Raw genomic sequence first — 27,515 nt, 5'->3', positions numbered from 1 at the left:
AAGGAGAAAGGTTTAATAAACTTATTTTTGGAGTGTTATGAGGCATGGAGCAGAGAAAACCCGCCAACAGGAATTAGACAGGAATGTAAAAGCGAAAGTGGAAAATTGAATTTGTTAGTGTCCTTCTTGGTCTGACAGGCACATCTGAACTGTTGCATGCACTTAAGAAAAAAGTCGCACACCTTTCCTTTTCAGCTCCCGGAAAGTTCCTGGGACATTTATCCAGCCTGAATTACAAGATGACTTAATCCTAGCACTTCGTTGTATCTTAATTAAAATATTTATGGGAAGAGGAGGGTCATAGGTGCACACTCTTTTCGAATATCTTCGTTCTGGCTTTATTTACAGTTGCTTTTTGTAGGTTCCACCTCCCAAAGCGGTTTCGGTGCAGGAGATTTTGCGTGTGGGCGAGGAACTTGTGGATGTATTAAAGGAGGAATCCAGATGTACACTGTTTGCTAGATATCTGTGTTTTCTGGTGGCCGTGCCTGCCTGTTTCCTGGTGGCTGTATGTCTCTATTTCCTCCTGTCTCTGTTTCTTAATCGCACGAACTACAGACACAGCTTCCCCATCACTCGCAGGTGCAGCGGTTTCTGTTTTACAGGGGCTACGGCGGCTCATATTTTGTGCTATTCATCCTCCTTAAGGATCAAAGCTCTTCTGAAACAGATTACTGGCCTGAAACCAAACCACTGAAATGGTAATATGGTCGTTCTTAAAAAAAAAGTGTAGGTATTTTCTGGTGTTTTCCCATCAAGTACCTGCCCAATTTCTGTATGGCACACGCCGGGAATCAATAGAAGTTAACAAGTCCTCAAAACATTCCCCATCTCTTTGTTTAATCTCCTTTACAATAAAGCCAAGGGAAGAGAATTAAAAATCTTTGAAGTATATTAAACCTCAAAAGGCTCAGCCAAGTAGACTTAAAATAGTCACTTATTTTCCAAAACTGGTTTGTCGAGGAACAATAAAAGGAAGTAAAATTTATGGAGAAATTATACAGTGGATTTGTCACTTAAAATATCGTAACTGTCTCGGGGACAATACCCCATGCTGAGGATTAATGGTCCCTCCAGACCTTTGATTCACTAGCGCCTTTTCTTTGCCCTTGACAAATTGGATTTTTAGGAATGGGAAGGTCGCCTGGCCCATTGTCTGCCAGCCATTCACTCCGCCTGATTATGCAGGAGGGTTAGGGAAAGGCTCCATGTGACCCTCTTGGATGGGACTCCGCAGCTGCTCGAGGAGCCAAACTCTCTCACCAAACTCTGCGCCCCAGAGCATCCCCCTGCCAAGGGGTACCCCTCCTGCTCCCGTTGAAAAGCCGGCGTCCCCACAGCGCCGCGTCACTCTGCGGGCGGAGATACGCCTGTGCTCATCCTCCCGCCGCCTGCCGCTGTCACTCCGGCCCCCTTAAGTAGTTGGGGTTCCCGAGCGCTCACACCCAGCGGCAGCGATGCAAACCAGCAGGGCTCCGGCCATCAGCGTCAGCGCGGAGAGCTGCATCCCGGCCGGGCTGCGGCTGGGTCCTGTGCCGGGCACCTTCAAACTGGGCAAGTACCTGTCAGACCGCAAGGAGCCAGGACCCAAAAAAAAGGTATTTTCCTACGGTCTCTCCTGCACCGCTGGACCTTGATTATTCGTTGACTCGGGGGAAGCCAGCTTTGGGAGAAGAGGCTGCTCTTCCCCCGTCTCTCTTCGATCCTCCTTTCTTAGAGCGAGCCAGGAAAGCAAAGGGAAGCATTTCCAGAACGTCCTGAGATGTCTCCCCGTGGTTTTGCCAGGAAAGCCTGCCCGCCCGTGCCCTCTCCCCCTCCTCCCCAGCGCCGGGGCCCCCAGCCCGGCCGGCCTCCGAGGCGAGGCCGGAGGACACGGGGGCTCTCCCGGAGGAGCGGATGCCCCCCCGCCTTGGACATAGACGTGCTGGAAGCGTCGCCTGAGCCCCGTGCCATGTGTCGGAGGGCCCTGGTCCCGCCAGCCAGCCCCCGCCACCCGGGGCTCCGCTCACTGGGGCATTGCCCCTTTCCCTGGTAGAGCCAGGACGTGCCACGGCCTCGCTTCTGGAGCCCCGGCGAGGCGGGGGCAGGAGGCTGTCACAGCCCTCGGGTTTTGTCCCAGGAAGGAGCAGGGCAGAGGCAGATGTACCGATTTTTTTCTGCGTTTGGCTCGGGCTCGTGCCCCGGCCGCGAGTCCCTTGGCTTGGGCTTGAAGGGAGTGTGGGGCGAGAGGGCCGGGGCTACCGCGGGGACGGCGTCGGGGTGCAGGTCGCAGGTGTTGGGGCAGCCCAGCGCATCTCGACCTCCCCCCAAAGCCTCGGGGGGACCTCCCCCTCCGGAGCTGCGAACACCCTGCACAGCCGGAGCGGTAGGGATGACGGCGACCTGGCTATCGGCTTCGGGGTCAGTCCATGTCCGAGCAAAGGTGCGAGGAGGAGGCGGTGAAGTACTCTCGCCCCGTCCATCAGGCTCTTCAGAGGGCTGTGGATGAGACCCCTCCTTTCGCCCCCCGGGCAGCCGCGGCTCACGCGTTCCGCTCTGATTTTTAATGCACTTTAATTGTTTTTAAACGCTCTGCCAGCCCACTCAAATTTATTTCTCATCTGGCTCCCTTGGTTTCTCGCTTTAGACTGCTTTGTTCCGATGACTTTTATTGCACGGTCATTCAGGGAATGGGCACTTCATTTTCTCTTTGTATGTGCAAGCAGATTATGAAGTATGGGGCTACAGGGACTTTGTAGCTAAGCAGAATCTTCTCCCCTTCCCCCATCCCCATCTCCCGACAAGTCCTGCATGTTGCAATGGTTTTGCACGGACTCAGAGATTGCACAAACTCAAAAAAAAAAAAAAAATCGTACCTGGGCATTTTATATAGCGTTAAGCGAAGTGTAACAGCTGCGACTGGACAAGGTGCGTTTGGATCACTGTGACCCAAGGGAAAAATCTCATTTCCCCTCTCCGGGCACGGGCTCTTCCATCCTTACCCTGCAGAGCTGCAACCCCCGCTAGGGCAGCCGCATCTCTCCCACGGCACCTGCAAGCCGGGGAATGTGCTACTCAAAGGTGGGTGAGGATGGAAGCGTTAAACGGGCGCCAAAAGGAGATGCCCTCGTGGCTGCTTTCAGCTGCGATGCTCAGCCCCCTGCCTAGTGTGGGAAAGCAGATCGAGGGGCCAGGCAGAGCGGGCAGACAGGGGGACGGGTAAACTTTTTGCTCTCTTTGTGTTTCGTTTCACGTGAAAATGACAGCCATGCCGCCTGTTTTCCAGGTGCGGATGGTCAGAGGGGAATTAGTGGATGAAGCCGGGAGCTCAGCTCTGGAGTGGATAGGGTTAATCCGAGCTGCCCGAAACTCCCAAGAGCAGACACTGGAAGCTGTTGCGGATCTGCCAGGAGGACAGGTACCCCACTCGCGACTCCGGGCTGGCATGGCACCTCTCTCCGCCACTTGCCTCCCCTCTCAAGCCTCCTGAAGAAGTTTCCTTTCTTCCCTCTCCAGATTTTCTACCGGGCGCTGCGAGATGTCCAGCCGGGAGAGGAGCTCACCGTCTGGTACTCCAACCCTCTGGCGCAGTGGTTTGACATCCCCGTCACGGCCACGCCGACGCACGACGAGAAAGGTATATAGATGCGGGCACTCATTTCAGAGCAATCAAATTAAATGAAACAAAACAAACGCTCTTTAACTGACACCTTTGACGGGAACTCAAACTGCGGCTGGCAAACCTGGGCCCTCAGAAAAATAAATGCCAGTACAGCTGCCGTGAATTTAACCTACCACCCTTTAAACTAAGACTCCATCTGCTTACATTTAAAGGGTAATCTATTAACTCGGTAGCGTATGGAAAGGCCCCCGTGCGTCGAGTTGTTCTGTCATCGGCCCGATTTAATGATTCTTTGATAGGCAAATGGGGTTTCTGTGAAACATCTCTATAATTGATATGCGAGACAGCAAATTGGCTCAGTAGTTTCTAAAAACATCGGGTTTACCTTCCGGGCTCAGAGTTTCAAAGACTCTTCAGGTTCTCTTGAGGGTAGATTCCCTACTGGGCAGTACTGGGCAGTCCCTGTAAATTAGAATAGATTAGGTAAAAGCTTAAGTCGACGTCAAATCACACTGAGATAAGGATATCCAAAGATGTTGGGAAGGGGAAGACATCCATCTGGGATGGCTTGTTTCAATCCGCAAACCCATTCTTAGCTGGAATTACACCTGTGTTAACAAAATGATAAGGTGGCAACACATTAAAAAAAGGGCGAGGGAAAAGAAGACGAAACACTTCAGCAGCGTTCACTTGTCGGGCTTCTCTGGCGACGGCCACCGCCTCCCGCTAGTCCTGGATCCGGACGCACCCTGGGGCGTCGGTGGCGGCAGCTGCCTGTGGGCATTCCCCTCGGGCTGAGCCCGCTCCGCGGGAGACGAGGGATCCCCAGCTGCTCCAAAAGACGCAGAAGATCCTTCAGCCTGGCGGTGTCCCCGGGAAGGGAGCGAGTGCACGATCCGGGCAGGGGCTCCCCCCACCCCCCGTCACGGCTGGCCGCTCTGCAAGGTGACCAGGGTCCGGCCCGAAGGGATGGCTGCGGGAAAGCCAGGTTCTGGCTGTTATATCTCATCGACTCGGGCCATGTGCAAGAGCCTAAACCCCTCCTTGTACGAAAACTACACCCAGAAAAGAAACTCTTGGTCACCTCTCTGTCCCCGCCACGTCGAAGGGCAGTGAGGCCATGGATCTGCCGAGGGTCACCGTCTCGAAAAGCCTGGCGAAATTTCGGTAGCAAGGAGAACACGGTGCTGGGTTGTGCCCCACTCCTCTCCAGCAGCCCTTGCTGCGGATGGTTACCAGCGCTACTCGGGGGAAAAACGAAAGAGAGCTCAAGTCTGCAAGAGGCTCCCGGCGTGCGGCATCTTCCTCGCCCCGTCGAAGCAAGACTGATCTTTAAAGTGACCCTAGGGATCTGCTGTGTCTTCGGCCCCACAGTTTTCAGACTGATTAATACAGACTCAGAAAGGGTGTATCAGCATGCTGAAGTGCTCTTCTTTTAAAATTATAGTATGCTGAAAAAAAAAAAAAAAGCGGAAAAATCAAACCAAACTCCCCAAACCTCACCAACCGAAAAAAGACAGCAGAAGAAATTCGGAGGGTTTTTTTCCTAAAAAATGCAAAACGAAAAATCCAAACCAAATGAAAAATTTGGAGTTCTTCTGTGTTTGACCCCTTTAATTTGGGTCACCGTGGTGAGAAAAAGGGTGGTGGTTTTTTTTTTTTTTTTTTTTTTTTTTTTTTTTTTTTTTTTTTTTTTGTCTTTCCCTTCCCCTCCCTTCCCCTCGAGCTGTTCTTGTTGAACTGGAGCTGAGCCGGGGAAGCGCCGGGCCGGGCTCGGTGGCGGTCGGGATACGGTCCCGACCATCTTTTGCCGAGGATACCAGGGCCGAGCCGCGCCGCTGAAGATACCTCCATAGTCAAACGAAGACAGCGGAAGGGAGTCCTTGGCGGTCCGTATCCATAATCCTTTCCATCCGTACCGTTCCTTTACCCATTTTCCGATGTGCAGCAGTGAGATTGGCACCGTGGTTCCTCTTCCCGTGGCCTCTGCCTCACCGGGGTCTGAGCAGACACAGTCCCGCCTCTCTCCCTCCTCGACGGGGCGAAGGACAGCATCCAACGCCTTCAGGATGCTGCAGATCCCGGGACAGCCTCTCCACGGCTAGTGAGGAAAGACCGCGCACGGCAGGAGGACACGCTACTGAGGACACAGGCGGCGAGATACACGCAGCAGCCTGCGATGCTTCCACGCGAGTCCGCGCACGAAATTTCCGCGGAGAGCGAAGATTCCGTTTTCCACCCGCAGCGGACATCGACTGATCCCTGTCAAAAGCTGTCTCGGGAGACTGGTCACGGCCATCGCATCCACCCCGGCGACCCGCCCAACCCGGGTGTCCCTACAGACGCGGGGCACGATGCAAAGTCTCACCCCCGTCATCCCTCACGGGATTCCCTGAAACCCGAGGAGCTGCCCCCAGGCCTGGAGAGGACTCTCATTTCCGTGCGGCGCTTGGCCTCACCTTAGGTGTTTCCGTGCACTAAACCGCGGGGCGAGGGTTAGCTGGGGACGGTCAGGGTGGGAAAGAACCGAAAGGGAAATTCAGGAGCTTATCAGCGTAGTATGGTGACTGGGAGAAACGAGAGAGAAAAAGATGGGTACAAAGGGACAGAGAAAGAGGAGGGAAGGAGGGAAGGAGGGAAGGAGGGAAGGAGGGAGGGAGGGAGGGAGGGAAGGAAGGAAGGAAGGAAGGAAGGAAGGAAGGAAGGAAGGAAGGAAGGAAGGAAGGAAGGAAGGAAGGAAGGAAGGAAGGAAAAGATTCCTAGACAGACAGGTGGCCACAGAGGCGGCGTTTCACCGTCGGGGCTGGGGAGATGCTCCTCCTTAGGAGTACCCTGGCAAGCAAGGCCAGGAGGGGCGAAAGCGGAGTCTGAGCCTCTGCAGTGTCGGGCAGCCACCGCAGCCGCGGCCACCGAGGTCTGTTCCGCTTGAGGGAAGTCGAAATGGGACGGGGCACAAAGGGCATTGTCCTTTGAAAGGGAACGATTACATATGGCCCATACATATCGGATATTGTCTCGCCGCGTAATGAGGGGCTCACGATCATTAGATTGGCCTTTGTTCGGTGCAGCCGACTCCCTGACATACGCTACCTCCTCTGCAAACGCCAACAGATGGGCCCTCCGACAGACGACTCGCGGCAGCAGCTGCTCCCCCCGGCCCTACGGCGCCCCGCTCGCGGGAGCTCAGCCCGGACCGCGCAGAGCCCGCACCGCTCCGCGGCACAGCACGGCGGGGGCGGGACGATGCAGAGGGAGCGCGGGGATGCGCGGGGAGGCGCGGGGATACGCGGCCGCCGCTGACGGGTCCCTCCGCTTGCCTCCGCAGGGGAGGAGCGGTACATCTGCTGGTACTGCTGGAGGACCTTCAAGTACCCCAACAGCCTCAAGGCCCACGTCCACTTCCACTGCGCTCTGAGCCACGGCCGGCCCTTCCTCCATCACGACCACGGCCGGCCCGCTGCCACAGCCTTCGGCCTGACCCCCAAGGAGCTGCCGGCCGCCTCGCTGCGCGGCCACCCTCCGCCCGGCTGCGGCCCTCGGGAGGCCGTCAAGCGGGAGGCCGTCGCCGCCTCCCCGCCGCTCGCCAAGCCGGCTCTGCCCAAGCGGGCGGCGGGCAAAGAGGAGCAGGAGCGCGCCCTGGACATGAGCGTGGGGTCCGCCCGCGGGCCGGGGCCGCTGCTGGGTCCGGCGGGCGGCAACGGGCTGGCGCTGTGCCCCGGGGCGCGCTCGGCCTTCCGCCCCGCCGGGTCGCTGCGGGAAGAGGCTCGGGGCGCCGCCGCCCTCGGCTTCTCCAAACTGCTGGGGGGACTGAAGGCGGGACGTGCCGCCGCCGAGGCGCCGCCTAAGTGCGGAGCGCTGCCGGGTGAGGCCGCCCCGCAGGCAGCGGCGGCTGGGCTGGCTTGCGGCGGCGGGCTGCGCGCCTTCCCGCTGCTGTCGCCGCTGGAGGAGGCCTCGGCCTTCCGGCAGGTGGAGCGGGGGCTGCCCGCGGCCGCGCTGCCGCCCGCCCGCTACCCGCCGCTGCCCGGCGGGGCCCTGGAGCGCTTCGCGCTGCCGCCCTTCGAGGGGCTGAAGGCGTACGCGGGGGAGTGCGGACTGCCGGTGATGCCGCTCACCGTCTACAACGGGGAGCTGCTCTACGGGGCCGCGCCCTACTACCCGCTGAAGCTGCACCTTGGCGGCCTCCTCAAGTACCCCGAGTCGGTGTCGTACTTCGCGGGTCCGGCGGCGGGTCTGCACGCCGCAGAGCTGGGCTCCCTGGCCAGCATCGACCGGGAGATCGCCATGCACACGCAGCAGCTCTCCGAGCTGGCGGCCGAGAAAGGCCGAGGGAGGCTGGAGACGCTCCCGGCGGGGGCGGCCGGTGCGGCCGGAGGGAAACCCAAGACCGGGCACCTGTGCCTGTACTGCGGGAAGCTGTACTCCCGCAAGTACGGGCTGAAAATCCACATGCGGACTCACACCGGCTACAAGCCGCTTAAGTGCAAGGTCTGCCTGCGGCCCTTCGGCGACCCCAGCAATCTCAACAAGCACATCCGCCTGCACGCCGAGGGCAACACGCCCTACCGCTGCGAGTACTGCGGCAAGGTGCTGGTGCGGCGCCGCGACCTGGAGCGGCATGTCAAATCCCGGCACCCGGGGCAGAGCCTCGGCAAGGCGGCCGAGGACAAGAGTGACTCTGGCTACGCGCAGCCCGAGCAGGAGCAAAAGACTGACAACGAGAGCGACGTGGATGTCTGCTTCACCGACGACCAGAGCGACGCGGAGAGCGGCAGCCGGCACCGCGAGCAGTGATGAGGGAGGCGGCCGGGGCGGGATGAGGGGAGCGCTGCAGCCCCCCCTCCCCATTACTCGGGGTCGCGGGGCGGTCCCACGGGAGGCCGTGTCGCGGAGGAGCGCGGGCTGGCGGGCAGAGCCGCCGGCGGGGCGGGCAGGGGTGCGCTGGCGGCCCCGGGTTCCCTCCGCTGAGTCGCCTCCGGCGCTGCAGCTGCAGTGCCGGGACAGGGGCGGGAGGGCGAAACCCTGGCGGGCCCGGGATCCCGCTGGAGAGGCACCGAATCCCGATAGGCGCCCGCATTTCAGTGGCCATATATTTTTATTGTACCTTTGTTGTTGAGAAAATTGTGCCTTTTGGAAACGATTTTTTTTTCTATGCGCTCTCCCATCACTCGTTCCAGCGGTGTGAGCCGTGGAGCTCAGCAGCAGACCCGGGTCTGCAAGCGCCTCTGGCACCTGTACACTTTATTTGACACCTCATCTGTGGTTGCTCGGGTCCTAATAAAGCAATACAAACAGCTTTTTGGAAAGACAGAAGAAACCGGGCAACGAAAAGCTACTCTTGCAGCATGGAAGAGGTTCGCATAACAGGTGCACCATTTGATCAAGTTGCAATTATTTATAGCAGATAATATTTGAGTAACAAATGTAAAATAAATATTAAAAAGCATGACTCTAAAAGCACGCACTATTTAATTTTAAAGGAAATACACTCTCTGTTTGGTAGAATACAAATGTGGTGTATGTTTGTTTTCTAATGAACGATGTACAGTGGATACAGTATTTTGGTCTTGGTTCCAGTTTGTCATGCGATTTTTTTTAAAAAAAGAAATAAAGTTACTGACAAACTACTGTTTGCCTAGCTGTTCATTGAAGTGCTGTCAGCAGGATTTCGTGTTTCTTCACAATGTTTCTGATGATAGGAAGCTCAGGTCCATCTGTATGCAGCGTCTTTGGGTCAAGCTCTAAACAATTTGCCCCTGAATATGTCGCCCGAGCATTTTCCTTCTCTCGCTTCTCTCAAAACCAAAGGGCAAAAATCCCGAATCCAATCCGTTGTTTTCTATGCCTGGAACTTTTGGATTTTTTTTTTTTATTTTTCTGTTTTGCACAGGGCGAGGGCAGAGCTGTTAAAGGCTGAACATTATTAGTCTATGTTTACCTGTTTGCACTCGGTCAAACGTGCTACTTTGGTAAACGGTCTTCTTTAGAACCGTTGTTACTTTTATTTGAGGCAAGAATCTTCTTATTCTTTGGTATTAAAAACCTGAAACGAGTTCAACTTTAAAAAAAAGACAGCCAGAAAATTATCTGTTTCCCCTGGCAGCTCCTCCAGTTCACCAGGCAAAAGAATGCAATACTGCCGACAGTGACCCACCAGATGTGACCTGCCAGCTGTGCGGGTCTGCCCGCTCAGGTCCGAGCTGGGGCTTTCCGTGTGGCCTCGGGCAGGCAGTCAGGAGGGAGCCCCGCTTTTTGGTTTGGCGTAGCTCTCAACTCTGAAGCAGACGGTAAATCTCTTTGATTGTTCGATGCAGTTAGAAGACCGTGAGTTTTCAGGATGGAGCGCTATTTCAGTCTGGGTGTAGGCGATGCAATGTAAAATACAAACAAATTACTTCCAGTATCTGTGAGAATTTCAGATACAAATTTGATCCTTCGTTTGCTCAGTTAAGACTATACCATGCTTGACAGCAATAGGAAGCAGGAATTCAAATGCCATTGAATTCCCTTTAAAGGTTTAACGCTGTAGCTTTTTTTGTTTCTTTTTGTTTTTTTGTGTTTTTTCCCCCCCTCTTTTTTCGCCCTCCTTATTTGGGCTTGTGCACCCACTTACTCGATTCATTTTATCCTAAGATGCAAGTTGTCTTTCTGACATGAAAACAAATGGAAAAGCCCTCTCCTGCAAAGAGGGGGATCTTTTTCGTCTGGTGGCAGAGTCGAAAATCCTGTTGTCATTTATAGCACCGTCAGCAGGACCTGGAATATTTCCTGCCAGTTCTTTATTTCAGTATATTTGTCTGCTGCTTTCCCAAAGGAAGGCACCCACCGTGGAGATGAGGCCGGGTAGGGGTGCATCATGTGTGCTGTGAGGTTGTGGAAAGGGTATAATAATTCAACTGTGATACGGGAAATATTTGCATGACTGTAGGCTTTGTGAGTTTTAATAGACGTGTCCCATCAAATCGTAATACTTGGGCCACCCTCACATGAAAAAAAAAAAAAAGAAAAAAAAAAAGGAAAAGGAAGGAAAAAAAAAAGAGGAAGAAAAAAAGAAAAAAAAAAAGAGTATTCCAGAGAGTCATTTTGTGTGAATTAATGGTCTGGATATATAATAATCAGTCTTAGTGTAAAGAAAAAAACCCAAACCCGAACTAAATGGAACCAACCCCAAATAACCAAAGTCATGGAAAGGAAAAAAAAAAAAAAACACCAAAATACAAAACCTCCATCGTATGGTTTGTCTGCTCTTTTTTTTTTTTTTTTTTTTTTTTTTTTTTTTTTTTTTTTTAAATAATTGCTATGCAGCGGCTAAATCGAAATACAAAGTTCAGGCGGAGTCACGCGAAAAAATTCTGCCACAGTCACTTTTAGGGCCCATTCCTGCGACGTTCCTAGCGGAGACGCCCGCTCCAGCATGGGCCCCCGGGCGAGCCCCGGTGTCCGGCTCGGGATGCTCCTGCCCCTCCGAGCTGCCTCCGACCCGTGCGCTGCCCTCCCACGGCCCCTCGCGGGAAGCTCTGCCCGCTTGGTGTTATTTTTTTATTTTCTCCCGTGTTCAATTTTATTTTATTAAATTTTACCACGTTTGGGGTTCTTTTATTTAATTTTGATTTATTTCGTTTTATCGTCACTGTCAGGGCAGGGATGAGGCGACAGCGTTCTCCCGAAACCTCAGTGGTCTGGGCGGTGTGGGAAGTCCGGGATGCAAGCAGGGCCAGGGGAAGCAGCATTTCAGGCGGGTCAGCAGCCGCAGCCCCGGGTTCCGGCGGGCGCCTCGCTGCTCGGGATGGAGCTCAGGGCCCCGCGGGCTCAGGGCTCCGGCTGCCGCGGCTCTCCCTCTCCCGCGGGGCGGCCTCAGGGTCCCGCGCCCCGCCGCTCCCTCACCCCGTCGGCGCTGCCAGCGCGGGCGCTGATTGGCTGAGCCCCGCGGCGGCCCGCGCTTCTATTGGTCGGTCCGCGCCGCGCGGCCCCGCCCCGCGGCTGTGCCGGTGAGGGAGGTGCGGGCACCCCTTCGGCTGCCGGCGGGAAGGGTCGGGAGCGGGCTGGGTCTGCGGGGAGCGTCCACTCGTGGGCTCGTGGGCTCGTGGGCTCGTGGGCTCGTGGGCTCGTGGGCTCGTGGGCTCGCGGCCTGGCGGTTTTCAGCTCCTGGGCTCATTAAGTCATGTGCCGCTCATGGCGGTTCCCGCGTCCTTGGGTTTCCCTGCGGGCAAATTTGGGTCTGGAGGGAGGTGAGAGAGCTTCAGGTCGCAGGGTAGGTGCGGAGCTGACGGCACAGCCACCCTGGGCACAATAACCGCTGGATTTTGTGTTCTTAGCGTCTCTAGGTCTACCATTGCTTCTGGCTGGCTACCATTTGAAGCTAGGGAAAAAACAAAAACAAACTCACAGGTTTTACCTTCTGAATTTGTAATTATTGATAGCTGCAGTGAAGCAGGTATGTCCTCTGCATTTTTATAATAAAGGAGAAAATAATTAACCACATTTGCAGGAAAAAATGTAGAAAGTGTAGGCAGAAAGAATGGTGCTAAGACTGAAGAAAGATTAACTCCTTTAAAATACGGAGATGGTTCTTTGGTCAAGGGCCATAGACATTAAACGTCAAGATTTCTCTATTTTATTTTCTATGGGGGGACTCAGGTTTTTGAGTCAAGATGAACAGGAAATAATGAAGGCTGCATTTTGTGAGTGAAGAATAGAACATTATTTACTTGTTGGAAGTCAAGAGCCAAGAATAATAAATAAATTGATATGGCTTTTGGATGTTACTAGAATTTAGTCTAGGCATTTTGAAAACTGGTCTTTCAGTTTCCAAAGATTCACACTCAACCTCAGCTATTCTTGTAAAAGCAATTGATTTCAGTAGCATTTTGTTTTTTAAATTTGGGAAGCAGTTTTGATGATTATTGACTTACCCTGTATTAGCCTCTTCATAGAGTCACCATCAAGAAGTCTGGATGCATCTGGCAGGGAGTGCAAAGAATTGCCAAGAAGTGGATTGTAAGGATCTTGAAGGTGATTTTGATTTTCCACCAAACTTGGTTTTGGCACAAAACTCTGTCATATTTCTTACTAGTTATTGCTGTAATTAGTGTTGTATCCATTGCCTGAGGATGCACATGGGAGGTGAATGGTGCTGTGAACGACCAAGCTGTAGTGCAGGGTCTCACAGACCAGGGGTCTAGGTCTTAATTCTCTAAACTTGGTAAAATTACCTGGTTTTGCAAAGGTGTTGAACACCTGCTCTCCCCAGTGAAGTTAGTGGGACTGATTTAAAATCTGCCAGGCTTTTTGACATGTAAGTGGGATAGGTGTAGTCTGTAATGCAAGTGAGTTTAGAGTTTTGAACTGGTTGATAGAACAATATTCAGGGAAGACTTGATCACTTTAAACAAGGAAATGGCTTTATACACTTGGAGGAATATAATTTCAAAGATTTTTGTGTTAAACTCATATTTTAAATCCACACACATGCACACACATGATCTGATCAGAAAACTCTGCGGTAGGTATGAAAACGTGTGTTCTTAAGGGTCCCTTTCTATGGCTGCAACTCTGGTGTTGCAAAGAAATGATTTATTGATTCAGAAAAAGTAAGGAATTTGTTTGGGTACATTCATGCTGAAAATATTTCCAGGGAACATTTTTTTTTTTTTTTCACTAGAAGTTATGTACTTGGAAGTACATTTTGGAATAGTCACTGTGTTTGTAAGCTGTATTTTCAATATAAAAAAGAATGCCCACACCTGAATCTGATGAAGTGAGCAGCAAGGCTTGGATTCATACTTCCTATGTGCCAGGGAGATATGAGGGTGGGGGAAAATCTAACTGCCCTTGGCTTCAGGTCAGGGAATGGTGAAGATCAAGATTTCTGTCTGAAAAGAGCAATTCTGCACTTGACTGTGAGCAGTTACTTTCTGAATTTTCACCTGAAGGTAAAGTACAACATGTCAAGGTCATGTTCAAGCTCACTGGAGTTCATTGGACCATAGCAGATAAAATCTACAAGCAACAAAAACGCTTTCAGGTATATTCAAAGTCAATCCAATGAGGAATGATTCCCTACAGCATATGTAATGCTATAAACTTATATTTTACAAGAAACAGGAGAAAGTTTCTTAACAACTGAAAAAAGCCGTATCTGAAGAAACAGATCACTAGATCTGAGGTGTATATTCATCTGTGTTTAGAGCTGATATCCTGAAATGTTATGAACTTTGCTATGAGCAAAGTTCATAAGCTTTTTTATGTAGATTTGCATATGAGGGTGGCTTTTTGATGTTTAAATTTTGATTTTTAAAAATCTGTTCTATTTGGAATGTACTATCCTGTTTCAAGGGTAATTAAAGGGTAATATAAATAATTGCATTTATATTCTTTTTTACAAATTGTAGACTGCTTGCTTCTGAAGAGAGTGATTTAGTAGCAGGTAATTTGAAGTCCTGATCTGAAATGGAGTAAGTGTGATTTAAAAAGACAACATCAGTGAAGTGAGGTTCAGAGTGCTAAGCAAAAATTTGTCACTGTTCTGCTCTTTGCATCACTTTAGTTTCATTGCTGATGGCTAAGCAGTTGCAACGAAAAAACTTTAGGAGGAATGGGAAGAGGTGAAATCTTTATACTCCTTTGTAGTTTTTAAAACTTGCTGGTGAGTCAGAGCAGCAGAGGCCTGTATTTTAGCTTTATGAGCATATGAGCGGTTCTTACAGCATGAACAATTTTTTTTTGTTCTATTCAGAAAATTGGAGGACTAAAAATATGCTTCAGCTCTGAGTCCTATTTTTCTATGTAAGACTTGCACTTACCTGTTTTTCAATAGTCTAAGCTCTGCAGTAGCTCACCAAAAGAAATAACCGAAAAAGCAGACAGTGTATTTTTTTAGTATAGTTCTTGAAAAATGGAAGAGGCTGAGGGAACACTCTGTGGTTTCCAGTGGTACACCACCAAAGATCCTGCTAGCTACAGCACACGGCTGAAGAGTCCTGCTGGGAATGCACATTTGCAGCTGAGCAACAACTTAGAATTGTGTCAGTGTTGCTGCACAGCTGATGGTTGGCCTCCAGTTTGTGCTTGTTATTTCTCCAGAGAGCCCCTCCCTCCTTGTAGAAACAAGCAAAACTGACATTTTTGATAAAAACAAGGGACTGTGGGGACCTTCAGCCTCTGGTCTGTGTTCAGGCAGGATTCTGGTTGCAGCTCACAGCGCCCTGTGGCCTACAGTGACAGTTGTCTTTGTCAGTGCCCATAAGGAAAACTACTTCAGCTTTGCGCAGGCCAGAATTCACTGGAATTTTGTGGTCCATTTTTTTTCTCTTTCTGTTTGTAAAGCACAAACTTAATTTAACATCCCTTTGTTTTGTGTTGCTGACAGCCAGCTAGCTAAGAATAATGCCTTTTGGACAAAGCAGAGGGAGGAAGCAGAACGGTTTTTCATTGCTTTAGTCTAAGAGATCTAAATTGTAACCAAGTTTGTGATATTAAATTATTTCAGTGATTCTATAACATTGTATACTAACATCAAAAAAGGCAGCTTAATTATTAAAGAAAGGAAGGTGAATTAAATTCCTGAATGAGTTAATTTTAGTTTCATGTGGGGCAACAAAGTTGCTTAAGCTTAATTTCTTGAGGTAGCCGATATAAGTTTTAGAATATGCCTCTATGCTTTGCCGTGATCTTCCAAAATGTTTAAAAATAGATAGAGAACCTTAGAATTTCAGAAGGATACATATTTTTTAAATAAAGGAATAAATAGGAAAGAAATGTATAGCTTTTGTTCCTGAATGAAATTTGTTTGGAATAATGTCTTAGGTTTTTGTCATAGCTAATGAAAAAAAACCCCAAACCTGTTGTAAGGAGGTATATAAAACAGTTGAAAAATATAATTACCAAAATAAAACCATTCACAGTGATGCAGATAATTATTTGTCTCAAATATTACATTCAATTTTTATCTTAAATGAGAAGAATTTATATAAAAACCATAACTCTTATCTCTGACTATATGCATCTCTTCCATAAAGAGTGTCTGATTCACCACACTTCAGGTAAGACCTTGCTTCTTGCTCTCAGCTTAATGCTTTGGAAATAAAGGAATTTTAATGTGATGCAGAAACTAATAGCAAATGAGAATCCATAGTTATAAGGATTTTCTCAAATGGTTCTTGTAAAATGCTTGTCATATTTAGAGTCAAGCTGCACATTTATAAAACAAGGAATACATTTCACTGGTTAAGATGTATCATGTAAGAAAACAAACAGATCCTTTGCTTTTAAAATGCCTTCTTCCTTTACACAGCAGATGGTGCTAGATTGTGAATATATGTCAATTTGATTTATTTATAGTCTGAAGAATATATGGTGAAAGACATGGCATGTACAATGTTCAGATAGACTACGCAGCAAACTGATGTTTATAAACTCATTTGTTTTGGCACAGTCTTCTGTGGTGTGCATGCTTTTCCTGATGTCTCCTCTGCACCCTTCCAGGACTTTCAGAATTGCTATCGTGCTTACGAAAGATGCCGAATATAACAAGCAACTGAGTGACAGAATTGCAGTCAGTTCAAAAAGGTACGTTTTAGCTAAAGAATAGGTAGAGTAGAGGTAATAGGAGTTTAGACAAACTTCATTTATCTTTTCTACTAGATCCTGTACTGTTGGCAGCATCCCAAAAGCCTGGCAATTTTCCCAATCCAGGCCTGTGTGTTAGCACTCTTGAACTTAATGGTGCCAGCTACAGCTATGCTACTAAAAAGACAAACATCTACAGAAGGGTGCATGTTTAGACTTGCACTTAGACTGCCCCCCAATAGGTCTTTGGGCTGCCTATCTGCAGCCTGGCATCTAAAGCTGCCAGAGGTAAGAGAGCTGCAGAAGTGTCAGTGCACCACTATCAAAGCGCAGAATGCCACATGGCTTCTAATGTTATCCTGCTCTTGTGCTCTCCTGCCCCCATCCAGTGTGAGCCATTGTCAGAGTACAGTCAGCTCCAGTCACATCACCTGGACCTCAGCATAATTGGATTTGTTGGCTGAAGCATTACTCAAGGAGCTCGGTGTCTCACTCTTGAGGGATTGCAATGGACATTTGGTGTCTAAGTTTTCAGGGCTCTTTGGAAAATTCCAGATGCAACAGTATGCAAAATAGGCTGTTTTGTCCCTTGACAGTGGGAACCTTTGTTAGAGTCTGTTAGCTTAGATCCTGACTTCTCCTTTAGGAAGTGATAGATAAGAAATATGCAAAGTTAGAGCTTATTTGCCTCATCCATGACCTTGAGGATGAAAGAGGCAATGTCATTGCAGCCTTTCCAGAGGCCTTTCCTGGACTGGAGACATACCCTTTTGGTATCCTTCAGGTGCTGATTAGAAATTCAACAGAGAAAAAAAGCCTGCTCAAACACAGAGGAAAACTAGTATGTATTCACCAAGACATTTTTAAATGTCACCCAGAAGTCAGGTCCTGAGGCCAGCACATTGGTAACTATGAAGAATTATTATTCCTAAATTAATGCATTAATAATGTAAAGACCAGTGAGTTTCCAAAAGAGTGGGAGAATGTTTAATCCTATCTGTCCTTCACTAGAAGTGGTTACTTAAGCAACTGCAGGAAGTTTCATTACTAAACCACAGCTAGTGTCGGTATAACCAGGTGTTGCTGTAGTTCCTAATAAGTGAGGCTTCAAGCACAATAATGGCATAATTATTTAGTGACTCAACAGATGGGGAAAACAATATGAAAAATAGTCCTGAGTCTTGGATTGCCTGAGTAATTTTCTCAGGAAGACAAAGTGTTACCCAAATTCATATCTTAAGGCTTTTAAATATCATTCCCTCAGTTTGAATGTTTATGGAAAAAATCACTTGTATTATAACTTCCCACATACAGTTCAGACTCCTTGCTTCAAGGTCTTGCACAAATTAGTTCCCATCTGCCTTTTTTCCCCTCATCTTCTAGCTCATTTCTTGCCTTCCTTGTCTGGCTCAAACCTACCCTGTTTCTTACTTCCCACCTCTGATTTCTTTTCTGGTAGATATATATGTGTGTATATATATATATGTGTGTGTGTGTGTATATATATATGTATAATTTTGCAAGTTCCTTTATGGGACCGCAAACATCTTATTTTCCCTACTGAAGAAGATTAAAGTGTAAAAACAAAGAACTCATACAAGAATAATGTGCGTGTTCTGTATGAAACTTGCCCAAATATTGAGAATGGACTATGTTAGTAACAACTCTGCTTGGTAACATAAAAAGTGCTTAACTGTGGAACATACTCATGCTGGACCATATTATATTGTTAATAATGAAAATCCTCTTACACCCTGACCAAGTTCTTGTCAGGGGATTGGCCTTTGGAAGCAAGGAAGGTGTCACAGAAGCTGACTAAAGGCGAAGAAAACAAACTTATGAGAAAAACAAACAGTAATGATGTCGAGTGCAGCATCATTGAGCTGGTTGGTGCGGATGCTGTTAAGGAGTTACAGCACTGTATGGTTAGACCCTGGATGTGAAAGATTTTTGAAATCCTAAATAGAAATCACTAACAGCTTACTTCAGGCAGCTCTTAGCACAATTAGTGCTTTTGCACTCTCAACTTTAGTTAGTAGAATTTAACTTGTTAAATTCTTGAGTTAGTTAGTAGAACTTAATTAACTAAAGTTTGAGCTCTTTAGTAAAAGTTTAAGTTGAGTTAGCTATTCAGTGGAGCTAGGTCTTTTGAAGAAGTCAAACTGCTTTGTAGTCCTCACTTGAATTACTGGGACAAGTTGTAAGTCCTGACAGGCAGAATATACTAATTTGCGTCCTTTGCTTTACTAATACATAGACAGACTTACCTAAAGTCAACTTGCGCTTTCCCCCTTTCATCTATTTCCAAACCATTTTTAAAGCCTTATTTTTTTTCATGCCAGGTGATCTCTTTCTACATTTTTTATTGCAAAACATTCCAGAATGTCCAATGACATCCAGCATCAAGTATTTTGCTCTGGTCTAGGATAGGATCTTCAGTTTTTCTAAACACTGTTTAACAATCTTAACCTTGTTTCTACAAAATAGTTATATACACAGAAGATTTTCGTTGCAAGCATAACAGCCATAACAACTTTTTTTGTTGTAATTCAGGTTTTCTCAGATGCCTTCAAAATAAGCCCATTCAGAAGGATGTCTTAAGTGTGCACAATAATGGAGCACAATATGCTTGAATGATTAATTTTCAGTTCTGCCCTTCTGCAGCTCCAAGCTTTGCTTTGTGCCCATTCATTCTTGTCCCCATAAGAGATGTTCATTCTCCTTTGTGGATTCTTCTAGAAAAAACATTGCAAAGTTCCTAGGAAAAGTTGGAGGAAAATTATTTTTTTCCAGCTTTTGTGTAATGCGGTAGCTTGACTGAGATCGTTCTAACAGCTGTTTTGTTGGTTTTTTTTTTCTGTCTGCCTAGCCAATTAGTCCTCAGATTTTAATGGCTGAGAAGAAGAGATCTGGCTTTTGTGGGATTTGTTTCCTTTGAGACAAATCTCCAGATATTGCTGTGTTTCCCTGAGTCTCCTGTCCTCAGCTCAGTGGACTAAGCCTGACTCTGTCTGTAACTGGCCGACTTCAGGGTGTTTGAAACTGAGAAGCAGATCACTCTCCATGAAATGAATTAGAAATCATGGGGTATTAAGGAGGTATTAAGAGGGCCTGCTCTCTGCCCATGATGTTTTTGAGTAAGAATTATGATATCAGACTGCAGTAGAGGTTTCTGGCAAAAATCAAATATGTCATTTGTGTTGACATGTGTCTTGTCCCTTGAATCAGTGCCCTGGGGAAGGACCTTAGCTTCAGGATTTAACCAAACATACACTAATCAGAGAAGGCCCCTGATTCCCCACCAGCCTTGGCCATGTCCCTGGGTAACAGCGAGCACTGCTGATGTGGAGCCAGGCTCATGGGCTTCCTCCGAGGAGAGGGAGCCCAGGCTTGAGGACACATGCTGGGGAGATGACAAATGAACACCATGAGAAGTGACAATGTGCCTCATCCCTGCAGGAGCCTTCTCTGTTGGGATGAGCCGGTCCTATAGAGCAATCTTCACTGCTCTGTATATCTTTTCAATAATTCAGCATGTGGGGAGAGGGCTGAAAAGGCTGCTAATTCACCTGTCTGTCCTGTTTCCAGTGGTCCTCTTACCTAGCCCCTTGTTTATAACAAAAGTAATCACATGTCTGTTATATAGGCTGTGAAGGATGCACATGGTGTGGCAATGACTCTTGAGACCCCAGGAGGAGGAGACTTGCCAAGTGTGCAGTAAGACCTCACAGGAGAGGTGAGATGTGTTTGAGACAGCACGGATGTTACTGAGATCCTCCAGAAGTGCCCTGCAGTGTGGATAGAGGAGCATGATGTAGTCATGGAGGCATTCCCGGGGACAACTCAAATGTACAGCCTCCCAACAATATTGAAGTGACTCTTCTGGTTGCAGGGAGGGGGCAGAGCTTAGTGGCATATGGGTGTGGCTAAGCTGTTATCCTGTAGCATGCATATCACCTGCTAGGGGGCCATAGTTTTGGGAAGAAAAGGTAAGAACACTGCTGGACGTGCAGCATTTTTGCTTTGCTCTCTCTAGTGGGAAAGCTGGAGTCAGCATCATCCCTGCAGACTCCATTCTTTTCTTCCTCCATTCATCCTCTCCCATTTTTCTGAGACACGGCTGCAGGACGTGGTGCTGAAAGGAAAGCACTGTCCATGTGGAACTGAATTGAGATGGTGAACACATTTCTAAGGGTATAACACCTTCTTTTTGGGGAACGTTAGTATTGCTGCTGTTACTGTGTGTTTCTTATTTAATTGCTTTTTGCTTTCAGTAAATTGTTATCTCAACCCATAGTCTCTGCTTTTGTCCCTCTTACCAGAAGGGGAGAGGGAAGGGAGTGGCTTACTTGGAATTTAATTTCTGATTGGTGTAAAGCACCACAGTGACCAACAGGACTTAATATCTGATATATTTTCAGTCTGCAACTAAGTGACTAAGTGCTTAATTTCCCCAAACTCTCAAAAATGTTATTTTTTTGAGATTTTATCTTACTCTACCACAGTAAGGAGGGATTTATTGACTTCTTAATTTAATACCTTCTCAGTTTTGTTTGTTTGTGTTCAACTGGACTCAGTCATGTTGACTTTTATCTTTATATCAGGTACTGCCTTAATTTTTTCAGCAGCTACCTGTTTTTGCAATTTATGGACTTACCAGGGTAATACTTTCTCTGCTTTTGCTTTTAAATTCCCAGTCCCATTATTTATAATCCCTTCAAAACTTCTGCTCTGGTTCTGCGACCTTTAGAAATCTAGATGAGGATCCTCTAAGAGCTACTTTTTCAATTTTGTGTTTCTTATTATAAGTGGATTCTGAGTGAATGTTGCCATAGGCGCTACAATACAGCATGTCTGACTCAACAATCTCAGCCTTCTTAAATGATAACAAGAAACCACCAGTTTGAGACTTTTTAGGAAAAAAAATCTTGTATTTTTGAAGGTTATTTTATGTTCTCATGTTCTTTGGGTTTTTTTTAACACAATCTAATAACTGCATTCTCTCCCCACTGTACTGTAGGCTATTGAAAGTCTAGCATCTTTGAGCACATAATTGACAAGTATAAAAAGCTCCAACTCTTGCAAACTGCTAAGTCTGCATGTGTGGCAGCTCTTTTCTTATTCCCCTCTTTCTCCCTGTTTCCTTCTAGATTTATCCTCTGGCTTTCCTTTCATTCCGGCCACCAGGAAATGTTCTCTAGCAGTTGGGATAGCGTGCTGTCAGTCAGCTCACAGTTGTCAGGGGATTCAGAGTGTCTGGCTGGTGAGGCTATTGTGAGGGGCTTCCACCCTTGGTGTACTGCTACTGAGCAGGGGGAAGCTGGGCTGGTGCAGTATCTCAGTGCTGAATGTGGAAACGACCCTCCCAGCAGCAGCATTCACTGCCCTCCTCTCTCCTGTCCTCCTTTTGTCCAACAGGAGAAGCAAGCTTGATCCTTCATGGTGGTTCACTGTGCCTCCCATCCAGCTCCCTTCCACAGTAGGAAGAGCCTTGCCCTGGGTCCCCTTCTTGGTGGGGTGCAATTCAATTTTATTTTAATTTTCTGCCATAACAAAGCATGTCATCATTCAGGAGGCCATCCAGTCTGGCATCCTGCATGCAACAGAGTCAGTACAGGGTTGGTCAGGGCAGGTTGCTCAAGGCTTTGGAGACTTGGTACATGTAGTGGAGCTATGTCTGATTGTGGAAGAATGAGAACGGAATTTCTTGCATAGCTGTTTACCATGAGACCAGCAAGGCATCTTATACCATCTCTTACAACATATTTATTGGTGAACTGATGAAGAATGAACTAGATAAATGAAAAACCATTTGAACTACTGGTCTTGAAAGGTTTTGATCAGCAACTTATAGTCCAGCTGGAGGCCAGTCACTAGAGATGTGCTTGAGGAGGCCAATAATGTTCATCAATAATATTTGCATTAAAGACCTGAACCACAGAATCACAGAATAAGTTGAGCCGTAAGGGACGCTCAAGGATCATGGAGTCCAGCACAGCCCTTCACAGAACCATCCACAAAAGTCACACCATGTGCCCAAGAGCATTGTCCAAACACTCCTTGAACTCTGTCAGGCTGGTGCTGTGACCACTTCCCTGGGGAGCTTCTTCCAGTGCCAACCACCCTCTGGGGAAAGAACTTTTTCCTGATATCCAACCTAAACCTCCCCTGAGGAGCGGGGCTTCAGGCCATTCCTTGGGGTCCTTTCACTGGTTACCAGAGAGAAGAGATCACTGCCTGCCCCTCCTCTTCCTCTCACAAGGAATTTGTAGACTGCAATGAGGTCTCTCCTCAGGCTCCAGGCTGAACAGACCAAGTGACTCCAGGTGGTTGTTCAAAAGTTCAAAACAACCTTGTCAGGCTCAAGAAACAGTCTGAAAGGAGTCCCTTTAAGTTCAAAAAAATGAAATGTCATCTCCTGCCACTGTGAAGGAGCAACCTCATGCATCACTTCATGCTGGGGACAAACTGTCTGGAAACCAGTTTTACAGGAAATGACTTGAGGTTCCTGGTGATCAAGGAATGTGATCCAGCAGTGTGTCCTCAGAGTGAAATGGCCAACAGCCTTCTGGGCTGGATCAGGCAGAGCATTCACAGCATGGAGGTGATCCTTCCTCTATACTCAGCCTTGGTGAAGGCCCGGTACTAGAGAGACAGGGGCTTGCTGGAATGAGTCCAGTGAAAGATTATGAAGATGACTGAGAAAGTGGACCATCTTGCATAGTAAAGGCTAAAAGAGCTGTGGTTGTTGAGCCTGAAGAAAAAAAGGTTCAGGAGGATCTGATCAATGCATCCATATGCCTAAGAGGCAGGTCTAAAGAAGGAAAAGCTAGGTGTAGGACAAGAGGCAATGGGCACAAACTGAAACAGGAAATGGAGTTATCATGCAAAGATTCTGTCTGAGCACGCATCTTAAAACTTGGCAGGTGGGCTCCAAAGCAAGAATTGGCAATTTTTAATGACCCGTCTTAACCTCATTCTTCATATTTAGATACACATTATTTTGTTTATGATTTGCCACCTCTCTTTTTTTTTTTATTATGACTTCATTATTCATTATTATACAGGCTTCACTTTCATAAAACTGTCTTTCCCTTTCCCCCAACTCTACTCACAGGTAAATGTCTTTTGTCAAACTTCAAGTACCAGATAGTGTTTATTCCAGCTAAAGAAGACTGGTAGATATTTCATTGCGAAACCAGACATGTAAATAAGGTGCATTTTGTGATCAAACAAAGAAAAAGAAATTTATTTCTAAATTAGTGCTGTGTTTGGTGTGAACCCAGTGAAAAGATCTTATTGAAGAACCTGTGAGGTCTGTGAATATTTTTCAGGTACTCATGTACTTGTATTATCTATCATGTGTATCACAGAATTGATCAATAAGTTGTGATATTTTTCTGATTAACACATGTAAATCTGTAAGACCAGCTTCTGTGCCCTACAGCAACTACTGGGTATGTGATTACAGACAAACTTAAACTGATACTTTGGGTTTTAAAATACAAGATAAAAACTATTCTGATAAATCACTAAGATGCACACAGTTTTACTCCGTTTTTTTGATGCCATTGCAAATAAGTGACAGTTTCACAGAAAGTATTTAACACCATGTGTAATCACAAGAGAAAAAGCAAGGCAACAAAATTATGCTAAACCAGGATGTTTAACAATTAGCCAGGAAGAAGCCTACAATTACCCACACTTTAATAATCTGAGTCAGCTAAGGATAGAGACTCTTCCCATTATCAGTAGAGTAAGTGGCAGATTTTCAAAGAGTCGGGTGAATGTGTTAAAAAAAGTGTATTTGCTATAATGACAAAAACCTCCCCATCACCTACATTCTTTTTAAAAAAAGTAAAAATGACCTTGTCTTAAAATTTAAGTATCTTGCCCACCCCCTCATCCCAGTACTGATGCCTTTGTTTCTTACCATTAGCTCAGATTTAACCTGTAGCTTCCTGCTGGGAGAGAAACAGCTTCTGCCCTTGGGAGAAAGTCCTCAGAAGGCAGAAACATCTGGTGTGACAGCATGGGCCAGAGAAAGGAGACACAGGTTTGATGGACTGCTATTGGAACTGGAATGGGTTTCTGTCTGCTCTCCCACATTTTGAGTTATGTTACTTTTTTTTGTTTGGAGCCTTCTGCTGCCATTGTGGCCCAGGGTAGCTCAGGACAGCAGGAATCCCCTGGACATCAGGGCCTCAGGGCTCTTGAGGAGATGTGTGCTGTTTTGCATTCTGCCATCACAAAACATCTTGGGGAAGTGGGTATTTACTTTTGTATTTCTTGTACTTTCTGTCTGTTTTTATCCATTTACAGAAGAACTACCAGTAATAGAAAATAATTTGCCTTAAAATAAATACAGCTTCTGGTGGACTTGGTGATGATGTGATGATATTTATGCACCTGATTCCAATTCTTCTCCCTTGAAATACAAGTCTTTCTCCCTTCTTTGTTCTCTGTATCACACCTGTATCACACCTGTATCACTCTTCTACATTAATAATATTTAGTACTGATTTTCAGCCTCCAAGATATCTAGAACTGTGCACTGTGGTGAAGTATATAACCTAAGTTAGCTCCCTAAAATCTGTCTAGGCTGTAATTAAGGGAGATTTGTGTATTTCCTAAGAGATGTTTATTTATTTTTATATTCTTTCACTAATTTGTTGCTACTGTTGCTTATATTTAAACATTTCATATTGTACATGGGAATGAGTGCTTGACTAAGTGTCATGAATGACACTTTCATGAGTAGTGACAGCAGGGAGCTGTTCTTGTTCTTTTCAGAATTTTTGTGATCTTTCTATGTCTTATTTTTGGCTTGTTACTGGAGGTCAGTAGTTCACAGACATTTTCTGAACAAATGAGAAACTGAGAAAAGTTGAGAGCTTAAAATAATGTCAGGGATGATAGGGATAATTTATTTCTTCATAGAAGAAAGATAGAAATTAATCCTTTTTCAACACTGAAAAAAGTTCAGTTTGCAGTTTTCAAGAAGAGATCTTTTCCCTGCCACTTGCTTCATGCCGGACTACCAGTTCTAATAAGGAACTTTCAGTATTCACATCTTTGTGATTCTTTCAGAAGCACTAGCTCATTTGTTCTTAATAACATTACTGAAAATACCAGTAATTATATAATGGCTGTAGAAATCACATTTTAAATAAATGAAGAGAGAAATGATTTTTTTTTTATTATAACTCTCCAATTTATATGTAATTACCAGCCATAAAAGAACCTTCCTGGTATGCATAATGACCACCTTTTGTCCTTGCATGAAAAGTCGAGGTGTTTTCATTCAAGGTTTTGTTCTCTTCAGCTTATTCCTGGCTGGTTCAGGAGACAGAGGCAGCTGTTTTTATGACAAGTCACACAGCCCTTCCCCAGACTATTGAAAGTGTTGGTTTGAAAACCAGCTGGGTGTATTCTTAGTCTGTCAAGCCCAGGCCATAGAAACAAGAATCCTGGGCAAGCTAGTTGAAATGTGCCATTGTTAAAAGGGAGCTGTTCTTGATGTTGTTTTTTAATGTTAATAGAAACTAGAAATTACTAATTACCTGTAACTGCTATGATTTAAGAGTAATACAGTAGAAAACACGCAGACAACATAAAGCAACACGCGTTGTTTTTCCAGTTACTTTGGGCTCCACTAGAGATTTGATTCTCTGCCATCTTTTGTGTAAGTACATATAAAATTCTACAAGAAAAAGATGCAGGGCTAGTCTTGTTGTATCAGTTGTTATGTATTATCTGTAAGCTGCAGTAGAAGTCAAAATCAGAATGAAAAATACCTTTGTTTTTTGAGCAAAAAACAAAAAAGAAGGAAAAAGGTTACTGCCTGTGTAGCACCACAGCCACCCTTTTGACAGAAATTTTCGAGATAACTGACAGGGGATGATGCTATTTTTGCCTTCGTCTTATTTGGACTGAAAGGAGATTGCTAGAGATGGAAAATGTAGAAAAGAGGTGGGGCCTGTAGATGCTACAGTCATGGACTGCAAGAAAATTGTAGTCACTGGGACAGAAGGAAAATGCTGGACATAATCCTTGTGGAGGCATGAGACCTGGTGCTTGACAGCAGCCTGGATACATAATCTCAAGGTGAGAGAGCCTCAGGTGATTGAACCTGAGTGACAGGTGGGAGAGTTCCTGTGTAGCAGTCTTTGTAACCTGCAGCAGTTTTATTTACTTGACCCACATCATGTGAGAGTGCTCAGAAACAGCAGTCTCCTTGTCATCACTTTTGTGCTGGCATGGTAGTACAGGTACAGCAAATGATGGGTACAAAAAGGACACCTGTATCTGTCGGCTTGTCATGAACTTAACAGAAACGGAGATGAGTGCCTGCTGAATTTAGTACACATATTTCTGGAAGAAACTTTGCTACCAATAATGCCTCATATTCTCCTTCAAAAAATAGGGAAATGGCCAGATGTTTTTCCTGCTTCAGTGTCTGTCATAGGTTTGATTCTGTTTTGGCAGGAATAGTCCCAAGAAGGTGGACAAGAAGAAAAAAGTGTCTTTTTTTCCAATTCTTTCCAAATTTTAAAAACTTTTGATTTTAATTTAGAATATGGGTGAATGAAGAATACTGAAGCTTGACTTGGCTCTTCTGTTGTTTTCATGAAAACTTCCCCAGACTTGGGCTCTGAAAATTGCTCCTTAAATCACATAAACTTTGTTTTGTATGGTGTGCTTTTTGAACAGTAAACAATTTGGTCAGTGATAAGTCTGCTTTGTCAGTGCAAACTTTGTGTGTTGTGGCTGCCAGACAAGTGAAATGAGTAGGTGCAAGTAAGTGAAATTTCAGTTGAACAAGCAGCAATAAATTCTAAATGTTGCAATACCCAGTATCTAGCCTTGGGTCCTAAACTGTCCTAAAGGTATGGTTTTTATAGATTTTTAAATTTTGTTTCAAGGCATTTTCCTAAAAGACTAAATCTAGTCCCAGATGTGAAACACAGAAAGGTGGAATAAAAAGTTTAGTTTTAATCACCTCAATGGTTGAGAGTCTGGTTTTCTAAGGATTTGGATGCTTTTTCATTCTTTAAACATCCCCATACTCACTATTTCTCTGCAATAATTTTACTTTCTCTTTTATTCCCTGCTCTTCTTTATGGTGCCTTCTGCCTGTCCTCCATTGCTCATTCCCCCTCTTGCACTGAAGCCTTTCTTTCAGCAGAGGCAAGCTGCCCACACGGAGGTGTCTGTCCCAAGGGAGCTAAGTTACATTCTGGTCTTCCTGAGTGTCTTCCCTAAACCTTGGCTGACAGCAACGAGAGCCAGGGCATAAGTGCTTAGTCATGTAGGTCTCAGCTTAGAGCTGAGTCTTTCCAGCAGCTAA

General features: G+C 46.5%; 1 protein-coding gene and 1 long non-coding RNA gene across 3 annotated transcripts; both read left to right on the top strand.

Annotated features, from left to right (window-relative positions):
- Positions 1–1,457: 1,457 nt before the first annotated feature.
- PRDM13 (PR/SET domain 13) lies at positions 1,458–8,392 on the top strand. Its single transcript, XM_066180516.1, has 4 exons — positions 1,458–1,598; positions 3,266–3,397; positions 3,496–3,616; positions 6,927–8,392. The coding sequence occupies exons 1-4, from the start codon at positions 1,458–1,460 to the stop codon at positions 8,390–8,392; spliced, it is 1,860 nt and encodes a 619-aa protein (XP_066036613.1).
- Positions 8,393–11,918: 3,526 nt separating this feature from the next.
- On the top strand, positions 11,919–24,481 carry LOC136287783 (uncharacterized). Of its 2 annotated transcripts, XR_010720328.1 has the most exons (6): positions 11,919–12,032; positions 12,521–12,610; positions 13,531–13,622; positions 15,616–15,639; positions 16,082–16,165; positions 24,105–24,481. It is a non-coding gene; the product is annotated as an uncharacterized lncRNA (long non-coding RNA). The 2 variants fall into 2 exon arrangements; XR_010720327.1 differs by lacking the exon at positions 15,616–15,639.
- Positions 24,482–27,515: the final 3,034 nt, after the last annotated feature.

Source organism: Chamaea fasciata, unplaced genomic scaffold, assembly GCF_029207755.1.
Source record: "Chamaea fasciata isolate MVZ Bird 193981 ecotype frontalis unplaced genomic scaffold, bChaFas1.0.hap1 SCAF_3, whole genome shotgun sequence".
NCBI lineage: Eukaryota > Metazoa > Chordata > Aves > Passeriformes > Sylviidae > Chamaea > Chamaea fasciata.
Note: the sequence above shows the minus strand (reverse complement) of the source record. Positions and strands in the feature narration are given on the sequence as shown.

Coding starts and splice junctions, on each gene's coding strand:
- PRDM13 (XM_066180516.1), top strand. CDS start 1,458: ATGCAAACCAGCAGGGCTCCGGCCATCAGCGTCAGCGCGGAGAGCTGC. Junction 3,398..3,495: donor CGGATCTGCCAGGAGGACAG/GTACCCCACTCG, acceptor TTCCCTCTCCAG/ATTTTCTACCGGGCGCTGCG. Junction 3,617..6,926: donor GCCGACGCACGACGAGAAAG/GTATATAGATGC, acceptor TTGCCTCCGCAG/GGGAGGAGCGGTACATCTGC.